The sequence below is a fragment of the Hyaena hyaena genome, unplaced genomic scaffold (genome assembly GCF_003009895.1).
Source record: "Hyaena hyaena isolate Hyena2069 unplaced genomic scaffold, ASM300989v1 scaffold_93, whole genome shotgun sequence".
Classification (NCBI taxonomy): Eukaryota; Metazoa; Chordata; class Mammalia; order Carnivora; family Hyaenidae; genus Hyaena; species Hyaena hyaena.
This window is the reverse complement of record NW_024080724.1, coordinates 3,539,620-3,560,355: the sequence shown is the minus strand read 5'-3', so window position 1 is coordinate 3,560,355 and position 20,736 is coordinate 3,539,620. Positions and strand designations below refer to the sequence as shown.

Sequence of the window (20,736 nt, the reverse complement as noted above, 5' to 3'; positions counted from 1 at the left end):
CAAAGTGTAATTTTTTTAAAAAATAAGAAATGTAACAGATCAAGATTAAAAGAAAGTACACATATGGTCCTGAAAGAAAAACCAGTCACACATTTCCTACCTTCCCTGAAAGTGGTCTGCATGGCATTACACAAACTGGATTGGTGCCTTCTTCTGTGACAAATGTTAATTTTGTTCAGAAAAGACTTCTGCCTTTAGTAGCCATTCACATACATGCCAGTTTAGAAAGAATTCTCCCATTTCCTTCTCTCAAATGACCAGCATTCCAGGAAGTGTTCCAAGCCACTCTGGGAAAGTGTACCACTGAGGCTACAAATTAATTCATCTCACCCCTGGTTCCATCCTCAGTCACAGATGAATGAGTTAAAATTGAGGCAACTTTTAAGAAAAATCATGTATTGTTCCCAAATCTGAGAAATGGACCATGCCTGAAAGTTAGGTGAGATTAATAAGTGAGGCATCAATATGTGTTGGGACAATGTTTTCACAATCAGAATAGCTAAGCAATTATTTTGCATGATTTGTATAAGGGATAGAAGATCTGGTCTAGCCCCAGCACTGTAGGGTGACTCCTGAACAAGTCATTTCTCCCAATGGGGTCACAGCTTCCAAGTTTATTTTAAAAAGAGGATTGAAGAGGCATCTGGGTGGCTCAGTCAGTTGAGCATCCAACTTCGACTCAGGTCATGATCTCACAGTTCGTGGCTTTGAGCCCCACGTAGGGCTCTGTGCTGACAGCTCAGAGCCTGGAGCCTGCTTCAGATTCTGTATTTCCTTCTCTCTCTGGCCCTTCCCCTGCTTGTACTCTGTCTCTCAAAAATAAATAAATGTTGGGGCGCCTGGGTGGCTTAGTCGGTTAAGTGTCCGACTTTCGCTTAGGTCATGATCTCGCGGTTCGTGGGTTCGGGCCCCGCGTCGGGCTCTGTGCTGACTGCCAGCTCAGAGCCTGGAGCCTATTTCAGAGTCTGTATCGCCCTCTCTCTCTGACCCTCCCCTGCTCATGCTGTCTCTCTCTCCTAGAAATAAATTAAAAAAAAAATATTTAAAATAAATAAATGTTAAAAAAAATTTTTTAAATAAAAAGAGAGTTGGATTATCTGAGCCCTATAAGCTCTTCAATTGTCAAAGTGAGTGAGAGAAATGTATGTATGTGTACACATACATGTCCAAGTGATATGTGTCAGGTAGCAGGCTCATTTTTGTTTCTACTTTTACAAAACCAATACCCATTTGTTAAAGAAGTCAGAAGATGTTGCAAACATGAAGACCTTATTTTCAGACATGCTCTGCACAGCCTTCTTCCCTAAAATACCTGATGATCCTATTCAAAGCTGCTATCCAGCTCCTGGTGGTTCTCATCCCATTTATTCTGCTCTACATTTTCTTTAATCCACTGCACTTACTGTAACATATTACTTATGTCTTAGGTTTATTTTTATTGGCTGCCTCCCCCAGCAAGACTGTACAGTGATGAAAAAACAGCAATCTTTGGTTTGTATCCTGATATATTTCCTAAGTGCCTAGACACATAGTTGCCAGTCAATAAATCTGAATGAATCAGTTGAACAAATTATAAATACATAGTCAAGAGACTCTAACCCATTCTCTCCATTTCCCTCTTGGAAACAATCATAAGTAGTATACACACAGCAGGCAGGAGACAGGGGAGGGCAGTTTCTCACAATTCTTTGATTTGTTGGTCAAGTGACAAAATCCCTTAAAGTTCTCTTCCCTCTCCCCGGGTATTTCAGGGAAAAAATGCCATCTCCTAAAAGCACAAAACCGGTCATAGAAAGATGCAGAAATTAGGAGCAAAAACATTTCAAAGTAGGTGGCAAGTATCTGGTGGAGGTGGAGAGAAATCTTACCTCCAGCCTCTACCTGGAGACAGAACAGAGCGCAGTTTGGCATCACCACAGCAAATGAACAAATGGAGAAAAGCATATTATACTTAGCAGAGGAAAGAAAAACTTAACCCCAAAACATCTTCACAATTACAAAGCACAGTTGCAAGCACTATTACTGGCCTAAAGTGATTCTGCCTTTCCCTCTCTGCCTTTCCCTCTATTATCACTCTTTTTTTTCAAATGCTCATTTCTAAAATCTCTGGTATACTGAATGTTACAGAGCTAACTGTATATAGTCTTGCAGTATCTTTCAAATGGCTTGCTTCTAAAAAGTTAAAAGTTAAATCCATGCCTCTGGGTAACTGTAATAATAAAAGAGACTCTGGAATGCTAAAAGCATGCCACTCTCTCTGTAAACAGGCTGAAATCTGTCTCAGCAGAGCTCACAAAGAGAGACCAACACACAGAACAAAGAAAGCCATTTGGAAAATCCCAATGACCAACCAACTTCTTGATCTAGCTCCAACAGGATGAGGGAGGAGGATCTTGATTAAACAGCAGAGAAAAGGATCACTTGGATTGGTTTGCCTGGGAAAACTACCAAGGGAGTGATACATTCCTGCATGTAAGACACAGGAAATGGGAGGGAAGCCACTGGAAACTGATGATGGAAAAGACTAAATTTAAGCCCATCCAACCTCAGCAGCCAGATGTTCCAAACACCAAGCCCACATTAGTATCTACTTGCAAGGGCTGGGCCACCATCGGTGCTGATGAGTACTGGAAAGCCCCCAAGGCCAGGTTGCTTTAAAGAAGCAAAACACCAAAAAGAAACAAAACCAACAGTTCTTCGGACCTGATTTAAAAAACAAACAAACAAAAAAACAGGCCCAAAGCAGGTTTCTTTTGCGTGAATTAGATCTTTCTTAATCCCCAACATTTACTCAGCTTTGGAAACAGAAGGGAAAAAAAAATTATGAGAAGAAATGGTAATCAAACACAATCAACTAAACAAAACAAAACAAATTAAAGTGGCTAAGATATTTCAAACTAGAAATAGACACAAATTGGGGTGCCTGGGTGGCTCAGTCGTTTAAACGTCCAAGTTCAGCTCAGGTCATGATCTCACGGTTCGTGGGTTCGAACCCCGTGTCGGGCTCTGTGCAGACAGCTAGCTCCAAGCCTACAGCCTGTTTCAGATTCTGTATCTCCCTCTCTCTCTCTCTCTCTGACCCTTCCCTGCTCACATTGGGTCTCTCTCTGTCTCTCAGAAATAAATTAGAAAAAGAAAAAAGAAACACACAAATTGTTGAGACAATTAGCAGCTTTGGGAGCACCTGTTCATACATTAAGATAATCTACCTAGTCTGTGCAAGAAACGAGGAAGCAAAGTGACAGGGACAAGGATGAGCATTTAAAAAAAAAAAAGGAGGGTTTATCAAGAGACCAGCCCACTTCCTGAAAATTATCCAAAACACAGAAAAGTGTTCTGAAGTGGTCTAATAACAATCTGATGCATCAACCAGCAAGGCCCTCTGCTTCTCAACATCATGCCTCCCAAGGCACACCCTCCTGGCCCTGTGTCCACAGTTATGCAAGTGAATCCAACAATATAACGGCAGCATGCATTTTCACCATGATAGACATCAACACATGTCTCACCTTGTCACTGTCATCATGACAAATGTGGTCGTGATGGATGGACTGGCACTGAAAAGAAGCACCAACACTACCTATAAGAGAAAGGGAGGAAAAGTTAAGATGCAGTAAATCCTTACATTTAAACTGTTTTTCCAATTAAAAGTGCTTTTAAATCATCCCATCTAATCCTCAAAAATACTTAGTAGTAGGCAGGATAGAGATTATTACTTTTGCAGTTTAAGCAAAACAAAACAGAGAGGCTGACTTGCATAAAGTAGCAGTCAGTGAAATGGTGGGTCTGAAACTAGAATTTTGTTGTTCAAACCCCTTATTCACCACTGTCTACTATACTGAGCAGTTAGCTTTCAAAGTATGACCACCTAAATAAGCACAACAGCCTTCAATAAGGCAAACCTATTAAAAAAAAAATATATATATATATATTATATATATATATATATATATACCCCTCTTCAGACTATGCATACTTCCTTTGAAAAACAAGCTGACCCTATAAATTCTTAGCATATGGATAATACAATCTGATACACAATCATGGGGCACCAGGCTGGTGCTCAGTTGGTAGAGCACACAACTCTTGATCTTGGGGTTGTAGGTTTAAGCTCCATGTTAGGTACAGAGATTACTTAAAAATAAAATGTCTAGGGGCACCTGGTTGGCTCAGTCAATTAAGGATCCAACTCTTGATTTCGGGATTGTGAGTTTGAGCTCCAAGTTGGGTGTAGAGATTACTTAAAAATAAAATCTTAAGGGGCTAAGTTGGTTAAGCATCTGACTCTTGATTTCAACTCAGGACATGATCTCATGATTCATGAGTTTGAGCCCGGCATTAGGCTCCATGCTGACAGTGCAAGCCTACTTGGGATTCTCTCTCTCCTTCTCTTTCTGCCCTGCCCAACTTGCACACACACCCTCTCTCTCAATAAATAAACTTTAAGAAATAGATAAAAATGTTTAAGGGGCACCTGGGTAGCTCAGGTGGTTGAGCATCTGACTCTTGGTTTTGGCTCAAGTTGTGATCTCATGGTTTGTAGGATTGAGCCCCACGCTGGTTTCTATGCTAGCAGTGCAGAGCCTGCTTGGGATTTTCTCTCTCCCAATCTCTCTACCCCTCCCACACTTCGTGGATGAGTGCACTCATGCACGCTCACTCTCTCAAAAACACTTATTTTTATTTTTTAAATAATTTAAAAATATTAAAATTCTAAAATTTAAATTTACAAAATTAAAATTTATATTTATTTTTTTAAATGTTTAATATAATCATATGAGATTATAAATAAGTTATTACTTTAAAAGTATACTCTTTTAATATACCTATTTGTTAATTTGAAGAACTGCATCCTAATAATTGCTCTATAATAGTGACATTTCTAACCAATAGAAAAACAAATGATTATTCAGTAAATGATTCAGCAACTGATTAGCCATTCAAAATTGGAAAAGTTTTGGTTCCTACATCACACCATACAGAAAATGGTGGCTCAAAGATTTGTATAAATGTAAAAATCTAAAATCAGTTTTAATGGAAATGTAGACTTAAAAATTAATCCTGGAATAAAAGAAACTTTCTGAAAGACAACTAAAACAAAAGGCACAAACAAAAAGTCAGCAGGCATGACTGCCTACCAAAGATGAGCAAAACCCCTTCTCCTTATGTATGAGAATTTGATCTTGGGTTAATCCCTGTTAACCTGATTAAAACAACATACTACCTATATGTCACTTGGCAACACTGCTTATGATATAAATTGCCAAACTATTAAGTTGCATCTGGACTAGAAGTTCAATGTACACTTAGTAGGAAGCCATGTTTTTGAGCTTCTCTGAGACTGGTGACACGTAATTAGCCATATCCCATTTGGAGGATCCTTGAAACTATAGCTATGGAGTTCTCTGCGGCACCCAAAGTGGGTATCATCTCTTTGAACCTGAGTTGTCAAACAGCACTTCAGAAAGTACGAACTATTACATGAACTGCCACAAGGACTCCCACTATCTTTTTTTAAAAGATTTTATTATTTTTCTTAAATATTTGTTTATTTTTGAGAGAGAGACAGAGCATGAGTGGGGAAGGGGCAGAGAGAGGGAGACAAAGAATTCGAAGCAGGCCCCAGGCTCTGAGTTGTCAGCACAGAGCCCAATGCAGGGCTCAAACCCTGCAAGATCATGACCTGAGCTGCAGTCAGACGTCCGCTCAACCAACTGAGCCACCAGGTGCCCCTAAGATTTTATGTTTAAGTAATCTCTACACCCCAATGTGGGGCTTGAACTCACAATCAAGAATCACATGCTCTACCAACTGAGCCAGCCAGATGACCCAGGACTCCTGCTATCTTATAGACAAGTTATAGTTTCTGTCCTATATCCTTCTGAATAAAATGGTGTCAAGTGAGACCTATGGTCTTTTTACCATTCTGAACACATAAATGTTTGGTTGAGCCTAAGACATCCAACTACCACCCCTGCAGACATTACACTGTATTTTGTAAAATTCACCATGCCATCGATTCAGGTGTCTGATTATTCCAATGCAATTGAATAAAAGAATGCTGCCTACTTAACTTTGACACATTTTCTTAATGTTAAACTTTTTAATTTCATACTTATTGAAATAACTCTTTTAGACTTGCTTAAAAGTAGATTTTTATCCTATATTACTCTTATGCATTGACAAAAAGAAAATAATGTCAGAATGGCTAAGATAAAAAAACTCAAGAAATAACAAGTGTTAGTGAGGCTATGGATAAAAAAAGGAACCCTCACGCACTGCTGGTAGGAATGCAAATTGGTGTAGCCACTGTGGAAGACAGTATGGGGCTTCTCAAAAAATTAAAAACAGAATTACCATATAACCTAGTAATTCCACTACTGGGTATTTACCCAGACAAAACACTAATTCAAAAATATATATGCACCTCTATGCTTATTGCAGTGTTATTTATAAAAGGCGAGATATGGAAGCAACCCAAGTGTCCATCAACAGATGAATGGACAAAGATATGGGGTGTGTGTGTGTTGGAATATTCCATAAAAAAGAATAAAATTTTGCCATTTTGCAACAACACAGATGGACCCTGAGCATATAATGTGAAGTGAAGTAAGTCAGAGAAGGACAAATAGCGTATGATTTCACTCGTAGAAATTTAAGAAACAAAACATGAAAAAAAGAGAACAACAAAATCCCTACTAGACTCCTAAATACAGAGAACAGGTGGTTTCCAGAGGGGAGGTAGGTGGGGGTGAAACAGATAAAGGGGACTAAAAGTACATTTATTGTGATGAACACTGAGAAATGTATAGAATTGTTGAAATATACTGTACATCTGAAACTAAAACTGTATTATTAATTACACTTGGAAGGAAGGAAGGAAGGAAGGGAGGGAGGGAGGAAGGGAGGGAGGAAGGGAGGGAGGAAGGGAGGGAAGGAGGAAAAGACAGGAAGGAAGGAAGAAAAGGAGAAAATAATTATGTTGGCAACAGAGAAAATTATTTAAAAACTACAAAGGATAAAACAAAAAACTTCCTACCAGAGGAGTGCCTGGGTGGCTCAAGTAGTTAAGTGTCTGACTCTTGACTTTGGTTCAAATCATGATCGCATGGTCCAGTTTGTGAACCCAAGAGGGCTCCACCCTCATAGCACTGAGCATGGCGCGGGGGGGGGCCATATACAGTACAGTGACAGCGTATGTAATACCGTATGTCACTATAATCTACTCATGTTTACCTAAGAGAAGACTGATTCCTTACATGAATTCAACAAAAAGAAATTTTATCAATAAAGTATCAAGATAAAAAACAATTTTAAAAAGTTTGATCTGGGATGCCTGGCTGACCATGTTGGTAAAGCATGCAAGTCCTGCTCTCGGGGTCATGAGTTTGAGCCTCATGTTGGCCATAGAGCTTACTTTAAGAGACAAATAAAATATGGAGTGCCTGGGTGGCTCAGCTGGTTAAGTGTCTGACTCTCAGTTTCAGCTCAGGTCATGATCTCATGGTTTCATGGGTTCAAGCTCAATGTCAGGCTCTGCACTGACAATGCAGATCCTGCTTGGGATTCTCTCTCTCCCTCTCTCTCTACCCCTCAGAGTCTCTGCTCAGCTATCTCTGTCTCTCTCAAAATAAATAAATAAAACTTAAACAGATTAAAAAAAAACATACAAAATACTAAAAATAAAAAATAAAACTTTGATCACATCAAAAGATGCTGAAAAGCATTTGATATTATCAGTATCTATTTTTCAGAAATACACTTGTGAATGTTAATTTTTTGACAATGAATTCGTAGGAGGATATGGGGGGGAAAGGCATAGTTGCCAAAAAAGTACAGTTATGGGTAGAATAATACAAACCACAGTATGCTGTTATCAGTTAACATCATTTAACATACTCCAAATTCATGATTTGGAAGAAAGGATACACAACAACATCCCAAATATTAAAATCTCCTGTGAAAGTAGAATGACAAATCAAGTCATGACATCAACTATTTTGTCAAAAATATGGTAGATGTGTTTAAATTTTTTTTTTAATGTATTTATTTCTGAGAGAGAGAGACAGAGAGCGTGAGCAGGGGAGGGTCAGAGAGAGGGAGACACAGAATCCGAAGCAGGCTCCAGGCTCTGAGCTAGCTGTCAGCACAGAGCCCGACGCGGGGCTTGAACCCACGAACTGTGAGATCATGACCTGAGCTGAAGTCGGACGCTCAACCGACTGAGCCACCCAGGCGCCCCATGATAGATGTGTTTAAAAGAGGAGTTAGTAAAATTATACTTTCAGCTACTATTAGCCTAGTATCATATAACATTAGACTGGTGGGAAAAAAAACCCTAAGAATTGATGGTTATAAGTATACATTAGATACTTTCAAAGAGGTACCAAAATGGGCATTATTTTATCCTTCCACAAAACCCTTGTGTTTAACATTACCATGTCAGGGGCACCTGGGTGGCTCAGTTAGTTAAGCGTCTGACCTCAGCTCAGGTCACGATCTCACGGTTCGTGAGTTCAAGCCTGCGTCAGGCTCTGTGCTGACAGCTCAGAGACTGGAGCCTGCTTTGGATTCTGTGTGTGTTTGTCTCCTTCTCTCTCTGCTCCTCCCCCACTCCTGCTCTGTCTCTCTCTCTTTCAAAAATAAATAAAACATTTAAAAAAATTTACACAGGGGCGCCTGGGTGGCGTAGTTTCAGACTCTGTTTCAGAGTCTGTGTCTCCCTCTCTCTCTGACCCTCCCCTGCTCATGCTGTCTCTCTCTCTCCTAGAAATAAATAAAAATATTTTTAAAAAAATTAACACATGTCATATGTGTTTCTATTTAAAAATTTTAAGAAATTAACATATGTCATATGTTTCTACTGAACACAGTTTAAGAAAGGCAAAATTGTGCTGGAAACAGTTCGTATGATTTCATTTAATGACTGTAGGGGAGACTACCACTTGGGACCATCACCAAAAACTTAGGGACTCCATGAGGGCTGGAAAGATAAAGATTGAGATACATTATTTAGCAACTTAAAAATCTCTTCTGAAACAAAGTATTAAACACAAATGAACGGGGCGCCTGGGTAGCTCAGTTTGTTAAAGGTCCAACGCTTGATTTTAGCTCAGGCCATGATCTCACGGTTCATGAGTTTAAGCCCCACATCTGCACTGTGAGTGCAAAGCCTGCATGGGATTCTTTCTCTCCCTCTCTCTCTGCTCCTCCCCCACTCTATCACCACCTCGCTCGCTCTCTCAAAATAAACACTTTAAAACAAACCAAACCCCCCCCCCAAATAAACAGATATCCACAAATAAACAGAACAAACAACCACCTAAACACTGACTTTACAACTTTCACTAAAATTACTCAAAATGAGTCATGGACCTAAATGTAAAACATAAAACTACAAAACTTACAGAAGTTAACAAAGGAGAAAGTCTAAGAGACCTTGGGTTTAACAATGAGTTTTTAGATACAACACCAAACGCTTAATCCATGAAAGAAAACAAATGCTAAGATGGACTTCATTAAAATAAAATTTTTCTCCTCTGTGAAAGACGTTTTGAGAATTAAAATCCAAAGCCACAGACTGGCTGAAAATATTTTCAAAACGCATATCTGAAAAAAGACTGGTATCCAAAAATACTCTAAGAATTCAACACTCAACAGTAGAATACATACAACCTAATGTTAAAATGGGCAAGGTTTCTCTGTGACCTTTTGCCCTGAATATCAGAACTCACCCTTTTGCCATTCAGGGAAGGGCCCTGGGATGGAAAACAATGCAGAAGCATCCTAGAGGTGAAAGAATGCACAATCACCCCTCCCCCCCTTCAGCTTCCCTCTCTAGCTATCCCTATCCCAGGAGACAAGGGATGTTGACAGACTACTCAAACTGGATCCTGAAGAATAAAATATGAGTACTAAGGTAGCTTTGGATAAGCTAATCAGAAAAGAAGTGCTGTGCTGACAGCTCAGAGCCTGGAGCCTGCTTCAGATTCTGTCTCTCGCACTCTGTCCCTCTCAAAAATAAACATTAAAAAAATTTTTTTTAAATAAATCATAAAGACTGTGGCCTGGCATTCACAGGCAGAGAAGGTGCCAGGGGCCAAAGTGACAGCATGCTTCCACGCAGACAAGGCCAATCCTCCCACCTGGCAGCCCATTCCATGGTCTGCTCACACCAGCATTACGCTTCTCACTCGGTGTTCTTGGGACACAGGACTTACATGGAAATAAAATTTTATCTTTACTATCATTAACTTGAAAACACAATGTAAAAATTCATTCTCTTATGAATATAGCAACCAACCACATTAGTATGGACAGTATGTGACTTTGTCACTATTAAAAGCCATAAATATTTTCATATAATAGTTCTTGCATGTATACTGAAATGTCATTTACACTTACCACTAGTTTGAATTTATCATAGCTATTAGGCACCCTGCTAAAATGTATTACTTAATGCATTAATAAGATTCAAGTGCATTTTTATTACAAATCAGTTTTTACTATTTTGATAACTACATTCCAGTCTAATTGATTTCCTTTGTAATCTCACATATTTTACTTTATGCAATTAAAAATGTCCTTCTGGGAAGGGGCCTACTGAGATGCTAGTTGGACATCTAAGTGATACCGAGACCAAGAGTCCATGAGACACACCAAAAATGGTTACCAACCCTACTTTAGCTAGCAAGAGATGCTGGGCCCGGAGGAACAGATCACATCAGAAGCCTTGTAAGATATGCAACATCCTGGAAAGAGTCAGAAAAATGTGCCAAACCGAGGGAAAAGAACAGAAATGAGGATTAAAGTGAGAGCGTGGAACCCAAAGTTTAGAACTAAGCAACATAAAGAGGTCAAGGATGAAACACTGGTGGGAAGTGAAGTTCAGAGCAACTGCCAAGAGTACCAGCTAGTGTTTTAGTCAGCAGGAGCAAGGTGGTGACATAAAGCAGAGACACTATTTGCCATGGTCCCAGAAACCACTACGCTGCAAAAGCCAACAGTCAATTCTGCATCCTCATCTTTCATGATGTATTTGCAGTATCCGACCCACTAGATTCCACTCTCCTTGAAACCCTTTTCTTCACTTGGCCTCAGGGAAACTTCCCATATTATTGGCTGCAACTTCTCAGTCCCATTTGCTAGAGTCCCTTCATCTCTCCCATTTCTAACGGCTGAAATGCTCCAAAGTTCAATCCTCCGACTTCCCTTTTCTATCTATATTTACTCCTTTAGTGATCAACTAGTCCCATGGCTAATAACTCCAAAATCTGTATCCCCAAACCCTGACATTCCCCACCTACCACCACAAGGAAATTCACATTTCAGTATACTGCTACCTACTCGGTATCACTTAGATGTCCAACTAGCATCTCACACATAACATGCCCAAAACTGAGCTCTTGATCTTCCCCTCCAAAACCACCTCTCTTTCATTTTCAGTAAATGACAAAACTATTCACCAGCTGCTCTGGCCAAAATCCTTGGCATCATCCTCAACTCCTCTCTTTCACTCACATCCCACATTTGATAAATTAGCAAATCCTGTTGGCTCCACTTTCAAAATATGCCTGAAATACAATGACTTCGTATATTCTCCACCACTGCTACTCATGTCAAAGCCTGGACTAAGGCAGTAGCTTCTTAACCAATCTCCTCAGTTCTACTCTTTCCCTCTGAACTTTCCTTATCTTCCCCCCGAGTCTATTTTCCATATTGTAGCATGATGAACCCTTTAAACTGTTCAGACAGATCATGTCACTTCTCCTCTGAAAACCTGGGTCCCTTCCCTCATTCATAATAAAATCCAAAGTCCTTATATCTCGGTCTACAAGGTCTCTCACGTGACCTGGCTATCCTAGACCTTTCTGATCTTATCTCCTGCCACTTCTCCTTTCCCAAAAGGAAATTGAAACACAGTAAACACCCATAGCAAATTATCATGCTACTATATAATATACTTAAAACAGAATGCTGTTTGTTCTATGTATGCCTCTTAGTCCCAGGCCCATCCAGAACTCACATTCCCCTCTGTTGACATGCAGGATGATTTTCCAAATGACATGCTCTAACAAGGATAGTTGGAATGTAACTGAGACTCTTCTGCACACTGTTTCGAAGAAGAAAAAAAAAAAAAAGGTTGTACTGTGTTTGTGAAATACTAACATACAATCTTCTTATATAAACATCAGCAGAAAAAACATTGTCGAGACATATGCACATTCCTTGAAATTTGGGCATAAAAAACAAGAGGCATTAAATGACAAAACCAAACTATAAAAACTTGGGCAAAGTGTGCACGTATCTTTAAAGGTGGTTAACTTTTTAAAAAATTTTTTTTTAATTTCTGAGAGAGAGAGAGAGAGAGAGAGAGAGAGGGAGAGGGAGAGAGAGAGCATGAGCAGGGGAGGGTCAGAGAGAGAGGGAGACACAGAATCTGAAGAATCTGAAGAAGACTCCAGGCTCTGAGCTAGCTGTCAGCACAGAGCCTGACGCAGGGCTCGAACCCACGAACCGTGAGATCATGACCTGAGCCGAAGTCGGACGCTTAACTGACTGAGCCACCCAGGCACCCCTAAAGGTGGTTAACTCTTTATGTTGTAATAAAAGTGTGGCATTCTGCGCACTGGGAAGATCATTCCTCAACATGCACATCTGAGATGGGAGTTTGCATTATTTAAAGTAGAATATGAAGTGGGCCCCTCTTAAGCACCTTCTAAACTCAATAGCTAGTTGCCTGTCACCTCAGAAAGAAAGATTTGAGGGTTTTAAAATGAAGGTTTTGAAGTCACAGAGATGAAAGATACAGCACAAAGAACAGAGTTAGTAGTATTGTCATCGCATTGTACAGTGCCAGATGGTAGTTATACTTATGAGCACAGCACAGCGTACAGACTTCTTAAAGCACTATGTTGTACACCTGAACCTAACTTAACATTGTATGTCAACTATACTTCAATAAAAATTAGTAAACTGTGCACCTGTTTAGATTTTTATTCAAAAGTATTTTCCAGATCTAACACTTTAGGTTGAAAGGAATATTTTTAAAAACTACACTCTTGAACTTATTAATGTATTTATTTAATAATGGGGAATTAACCTATGGTCAAACTCTAACAGTTTAAAATAAAAAATAAGGGGCGCCTGGGTGGCTCAGTCAGTTAAGCGTCCAACTTTGGCTCTGGTCATGATCTCGCAGTTCATGGGTTCGAGCCCCTCATCGGACTCTTTGCTGACAGCTAGCTCAGAGCCTGGAGCCTGTTTCGGATTCTGTGTCTCCCTCTCTCTCTGACCCTCCCCTGCTCACGCTCTGCCTCTCTCTCTCTCTCTCAGAAATAAATAAAACATTAAAAAAATGTTAATAAAATAAAGTTTTTAAATATTTTCTTATTTATTTTGAGAGAGAGCGTGCACGTGTACAAGTAGGAGAGGGGCAAGGGGTCAGGAAGAAAGAAAGAATCTTAAGCAGGCTCCATGCTCGCAACGCAGAGCCTGACATGGGACTCAATCTCACCAACCCTGAGATCACAACCTCAGCTGAAATCAAGAGTCGGACGCTTAACCGACTGAGCCACCTAGTTGCCCCCAAATATTTCTCTTTTAATAAATAAGTAAAATGCACTCTCAAAATGGAACCAAAAAATAAAGAAAATAAAAATGAAGGTGTGAACTACAAAACTGGACAAGGGAAGAGCAACAGCCTCCACATAAGCACCACAGGCTTTCTGTGACCTACTCTAGGAGACCAAAAGCGGAAGCAGACACTGGCCAAAGTTTTACCAATTTGAGAATTCACAACAACCAAAGAACTGACCCAAAGCATATCTTATCAATGAAAACCTGTGAGTCTCTAATAGTACTCAAAAAAAGGGAGAAAAGTAAGACTTCTCTACCAGTTCCTGAAGTGTCTATTAAAAGAGCTTCTTCAAAAATTGGTTAATTACAGCCAAAAAACCATGTATTTACCCTACTTTTAGAGCACTCAAACAGCCTTAGTTCTATCTAGTTCTACATTACAGAAGAATGCCAGCTAATACATGTTGAAGGTATTTTAGAATTCGGAAACATCATTTTGCAAACCCCACAAAACTGTTGATTCAGACAAGAGTCCCCGATTAGGTTAAAATCCTTAGGTGAATGGCCGATGGAAAGTTGTAAGTGGCCATGTGGCACTACACCGGTCACTGGTAGTTGCAGAGAGAACTACACAATAAGGAGGTCAACTCCCATCATCTTAATCCAGTGGCCAATCAGCATCATTATCAGCGGGCCAACCAGATAATAAATTCGGAGGTGATACAATATGAGATTCAGACATGACAGACATCAGTTTGGCATCTGAGCGAAAATACTTCCGTTACATCCACCACACCACTGAATATGATTTCCAGCTTACCGGAAATAGTGAAGACAGATGAACAAATAACAACGCAAAAAAGCAATCAGATCACCCAAAGTCATTCTGCAGAACAGATGGCTCATGTTCCTAATAAGTCAGTGTTATTACTATTTTAAAAAGACAAATTTAAGACAGAAGCTGTGCTAGATTAAAAAAAAGGCCTGGGGTTGCCTGGCTGGTTCAGTTGGTAGAGCAGGAGACTATTGATCTCGGGGTAGTGAGTTCAAGCCCCACTTTGGGCATGGTGCCTACTTAACTTTTTTTAAAAAGTTTTTTAAAGTTTACTTATTTTGAGAGAGAGAGAGTACAAGCAGGGGAGGGACAGAGAGAGAGGGATAGAGAAAGAATCCCAAGCAGGCTCCACACTGTCAGCACAGAGCCCAACGTGAGGCTCAAACTCATGAACTGCGAAATCATGACCTGAGTCAAAACCAAGAGATGAAGGCCTAACTGACTCAGCCACCCAGGTGTCCCTAAACAAAAATTTTTTTTTAATTTTAAAGGACTTAAAGAAAATAACCAGATACAATATGCATACCAGGTTGTATATAAGTTTCAATAAACCAGATGAAAAAAATATTTGGGAAAGAACTAGAGAAATGTGAATATGGTAGAATTAGAGGAGATGAAAATCTACTGAAATGAAATGATAACTTAAAAAGCAGGCTATTGGGGCACGTGGGTAGCTCAGTCAGCTGAGCACATGACTCTTGATCTCAGGACTGTGAGTTCAAAACTCATGTTGGGCATGGAGCCTACTTGTAAAACAAAATAATAATAAAATTAAATTAAAATTAAAAAGCAGGGTAAAGAAGAATATGAAAAAAATTTAAGAATATGAATAGCATGATTTCATGCTGGCTACATATACATAGATATGCATAAAAACAATCAGAATGGTATATATTATAACATTAACAATCCGAGTGACAGGATGAAATTTTTTCTTATTTTTGCTCATGTATTTTTTCTGATTTCCCAGGATTCCTATGAGGAATAAAAGGGCCTACCTCCAAGGCTAGCTTCCAGTATCCCTAGGAATAGTGGACCAGATAGGAAAACCAGGCTCAAGAGTAAAAAGCAAACAGAGGACTCCAACAGCACCCTCATGAACATAGCAGCATTCTTGAGGGGAACTATCCATCCTCTTCTTCCTCTTGAGATCCTGTCCACAAAATGACCTTGGTGACAACTGTTAAGAGGCTCTGCTCTGCTAAGATACAACTGTTAGCTTAAATGTAGGGACAAATATTTCGACTCCATTCCTTTTGTTAATAAGTTCCAGTCCAAATGTATAAAGGCTTCTGAGAAAAGTACCTTGGAGAAGGCAGTGGAGACCAACCTCTAAGCAGTTTTACATTGCTTTTAGATCCTTTAGGACGCTAGAATAGGCCCCTGCACATAGTAGAACTTCTTTTTTTTTTTTTTTAATTTATTTATTTCTAGGAGAGAGAGAGACAGCGTGAGCAGGGGAGGATCAGAGAGACAGGGAGACACAGACTCTGAAATAGGCTCCAGGCTCTGAGCTGGCAGTCAGCACAGAGCCCGACGTGGGGCTCGAACCCATGAACCGCGAGATCATGACCTAAGCAAAAGTCAGACGCTTAACCGACTACGCCACCCAGGCGCCCCACGTAGTAGAACTTCTACATATATTTAATGGATTGTTCTGAAATCTGGTCCTGTTTTCTAAAGGCATGAACAACCCTTCCAAATCAGTCTTCTGAAAACTTAATTACCCTACCAACCAGCACAATTCAAAGTATTGAAATAGATGCTAAAAAGCATCTGAACTCAATCAGTAATATAAAAAAAGAAACTAGGGGCACCTGGATGGCTCAGTCGGTTAAGCATCTGACCGGTTCTGGTTATGATCTCGTGGTCCATGAATTCAAACCCCATGTCAGGCTCTGTGCTGAAAGCTCAGAGCCCAGAGCCTGCTTCAGATTCTGTGTCTTCCTCTCTCTCTGCCCCTGCCCTGCCTCTCTCTCTCGCTTTCTCAAAAATAAGCATTAAAAACATTTTTAAAAAGAAACTAAAACAGTCGCATTTTTGTTCATTCTCCACTAAGAGCAACAGGAAGACTTTCCAGCCCCAAGAATCCTGCTTGTACTGTTTTTTTAAGATTGATTGATTGATTGTAATCTCTACACCAACCTGGATCTTAAACTCACGAGCCTGTGATCAAGACTTGCATGCTCTGCTGACTGAGCCAGCCGGGCACCCCTCCTGCTTGTACTTCTTAAGTAACTGTCACTACAATTACTGTCTGAAAGAGACACTGAGCACGTAAGTCTAATTTTTTGGTTCTGCTCCCATTTACTGTTCTTTCAAGGCTCTTTTCCTTTTCACTCTAACAGGATTTTTTTTTAAATGCCTGATTTTATAACAGGGCATGAAAATATACTGAGCCTTATCCAATACTTGGCCCAGAGGTTGATAAATTCTGGAATACGATCTCTGGGTTTTAATCACATCACTTGCAATAGCATTGCCAACTGCTCCCGGGATATCAGAGTCTATGGCGCGGCTGCAAAGACATGCACCTAGAGGGTTCAGAGTCTTACCAACCAACCACCTAACAAGGTCTATATTCCTGCTCCAAAGATCGAAAGACCATCCAACTGGTTAAACCCAACTTCATTCATCAATTCTCAATGTTTTACGCTTTCTCCAAATGAACTTAGTAAAAGAGACTGCACTGTTTTTAGAAATCTTAAGATTTATAAGACAGACTACTGATTTTTTAGATAACATACTTTAAGACATTATTAATGTTAGGTAAAGAACATGCAAGGGATAATCTTTCTCTCTTAGGATTGGCTGCCTATTTACTGTTAAAATAAGATCTTCTTGTTGCTTCCAGCTAAATAGAGCAGAAAATTAACTTTTGCTGGGTTGTTTTAAACAGCTTTATGGAGATACAATTCATATACCATAGAATTCATCCATTTAAAGTATAAAATTAATTTTTTTGGTTTATTCACAAAGCTGTGCAACCATTATCACAATCAATTTTAGAACAATTTTCTCCCTCTAAAAAGCAACCCAAGACCATTAGCTCATTTTCTCCTTCTACACACACCTGACAACCACTCATCTAATATCTGTATATGTTCACTCTGGACATTTCTTATAAATGAAATCATAAAATATATGATCTTTGAAACTGATTTTCACCTAGCACAATGTTTGCAAGGTTCATTCAGGTTATAGAACGCATCAATTCATTCCTTTATATGACTAAATAATATTCCCATGTATAGATAACCACATTTTGTTTATCCATTTATCAACTGATGGGCATACAGATTGTTTCCACTTTACTAATATTATAAATAATGCTATTATGACATTCATACTTTTGTGTGGATGCTTGTTTTCATTTGTCTTAAGTAGAACTGCTGGATCATATGGCACCTCTCTTCAACCTTTTAAGGAACTGCCAAGGTGTTTTCCAAAGTGGCTACGTCACTTTACAATTCTACCAGCAGTATATAAGGATTCCTCTGGCTGTTTTCCAAATAGAATGAACCTTGAAGCCAGACCTAGATACAGTTCAGTCATTTACTGAATGTCACCTTAAGCAAGTCACTTAACATATCATATGCCTTTTTTCCTCTATAAAATGGAAATAATAATAATGTCTACTTTACTTACATCTACTTCAAAGTTGTTCTGAAGGCTACTTATTTTTGAGAGAGAGTGCGCAAGTGAACGGGGTGGGGGGGGGGGGTAGAGGAGAGAGAGAGTGTAGAGCCCGGAGCAGAATTCAAATTCACCAACTGTGAGATCATGACCTGAGCCAAAGTCAGATGCTTAACTGACTGAGCCACCTATATGCCCTTCTGAGGGTTACTACTAAGATTAAATGAGTGAAAATATTTATAGCACAGTGCCTGGCACATAGCAATTCAAGAAATGGTATTATAATTAATACTCTGTTCAAACAAGGCTGCTGATTTGCCTGTGAGACATTGCCTAACTCCTTAACTTTTGGCTAGAACTCTCTCATTGCACTCGTCAAACTGTAATTTTTTGGTTACGTGTCTGTCTCTCCAACCAGACCATAAGCTCCTTAATTTATCTTTTCATATTTTAGCATGAAGTACATTTTCCAGCTCATGACAGGCACTAAATAAATGCAGAGACAAAGGAAAGCTGAAAGGAACTACAAGAATGTAAAAAGAAAGGGGGAAGAAAAAGGAGAGAGTTCGGAAAAGAAAGGCAAAAAAGCCTTCCTGATCATCCCCCTTCCTCTCTGGTATATACTCCAGTCAGTTCCTCTCCTCTCCCAGCCTCAGTAAGATTTAATTACGTCTTCCTCCTTTCTCCCACACAAGCTGCTTATGCCTCATAACATGTCTTGTATGTAATAGTTAAATACTGATAAATTCAATTTCCCCTGCTGGACTACATTTTCCGTGGAGTCAGAGATTTACCCTTATTCATCTTTATTACCCCTGTACAGCCTAATGCCAAGTCTTGTTCACAGCAAGACCTACTAAAAAAGTTTACTGAATACATAATGACTTTGTACAATTGAGCAACTCTCATTTTATGCCTAACGAAAAGGAATCAACCACGGGAATCAAGGAGTATACTACAACTGAATAGGTACTACAAGACACAGCTAGGGAAGCAGGCTTTCTTCTTCTACTTCAGGTTGTAATTCTTGAATGGTCCATTCTATAAAGAGAGCCCTGAGCATTTCTGAGTACCTACTGTGTACCAGACACCTGTGTGCAAGATACTGCAGAAAGCAAGCAAGCTCCCGGCTCTTTAGCACTTACAGCTCAGTAGAGAGCACTTACCTTCTATCCTGAAAGTTCTAATCTCATTCCTACTCCAGAAATTTCATCAGTGCAATGGCTTCATTCATTCAATATTCATCAAACCCCCATTATGTGTCAGGTCTATCCCAGGCATCAGGAACATGGGAATAAGTAACAAAATCTCTGCCCTTTCATTTATCTTCTATTTTAACCTATCCTATAAAGATGCATTTCCCAGTCAATAATTCTGTGAAATACCAGCATGTAATGATAACACATAGATTAAATTTAAAAAGTAAAATAGAATGAAATGGTTTATGATTAAAAAAAACTCCATTACCCTGGTCCCCGCCCTTCCTTCCCAGAGGCAAGTATCCTCAAATCTTCTAGGCATTACCGCTAGCACCGCTCTCAACTTCTCTAAGTAATTTGCTTATATGACTATTTCCTGGTTGTCAATCCTATGAATTCATCAGAATTCTGCCATGCTACTCTTTCATCCCTCCTATTCTATCTCCCCCTCATCCAGTCCTCCAACTGAGCCACCCAGGTGTCCCAAAACACATATCCTTTCAACCAGATATTCCAAATAGCACATTTTGTATCTGTATCAAAATGATGATCACTGAAATTTTAGAAATGGGTAAGATCTCTTGAGAAACTATAGCCAGAGAAAAGCAAATGGCCAAGAGGCAAAATTGTTTGAATAGTGAAATGTATAGGAAGGGGTGAGGAATAGTAGTTAATAAAGGGGACAAAGGAAGAAAAGGAGACAGAAGAAAATAAAAACAAGGACTGTGGGAGGAGCAAAGAGGAAGTGATTGATTTCATCAATTTCCTTACATTTTAACAAGACGCTAAGTAGTAAACGGAATGGCTCTCCACTCTTTATTTTTCTCTATTTGAGTGGAAATATGAGGACTTTAGAAAGAAAGGAGTAAAATTCAATATCCAGAGCATCTCCTTATTCTTTGTAAGGGGACATAAAGAGAATGCAGAAAGTGTGAATCCAAACAAAAATATGGCCTGAATGCAATTCATTTCTCGCACTGTAAAATAAGTAATCTCACTGGTGTTACTAGGCATTCTCTTCTAATTCAGCTTTAAATTCATCCAAGTTTGGGGAGCCTAACTGGCTCAGCTGGTGGAACATGAGACTCCTAATCTTGGGGTTGCAAGTTTGAGTATCATATTAGGTACAGAGGTTACTTAAAAATAAAAATATTAAATTAATGAATTAATTATCTCCCAACAAATAAGAGCCCTGGACCTGATGGCTTCCCTGGGGAATTCTACCAGACATTTAAAAGAGAATTAATCCCAATTCTTCTCAAGCTATTCCAAAAAATAGAAATCGAAGGAAAACTCCCGGACTCATTTTATGAAGCCAGCATCACTCTGATTCCCAAGCCAGACAGAGATCCAGCAAAAAAAGAGAACTATAGGCCAATATCCTTGATGAATACGGATGCAAAAATTCTCAACAAGATCCTTGCAAATCGAATCCAGCAGCATATCAAAAGAATCATCCACCAAGATCAAGTGGGATTCATTCCTGGG

The 20,736-nt window shown here is 39.4% G+C and overlaps 1 protein-coding gene across 3 annotated transcripts in view; it reads right to left on the bottom strand.

Annotated features, from left to right (window-relative positions):
• Positions 1-20,736, bottom strand: part of RNF38 (ring finger protein 38) — a 127,915-nt gene that overhangs the window by 56,740 nt on the left and 50,439 nt on the right. For all 3 annotated transcript variants that reach the window (XM_039234776.1, XM_039234777.1, XM_039234778.1), the window contains exon 2: positions 3,510-3,580. In XM_039234776.1, the coding sequence (XP_039090707.1) occupies positions 3,510-3,580 (71 nt within the window). The remainder of the gene's footprint in view (positions 1-3,509; positions 3,581-20,736) is intronic.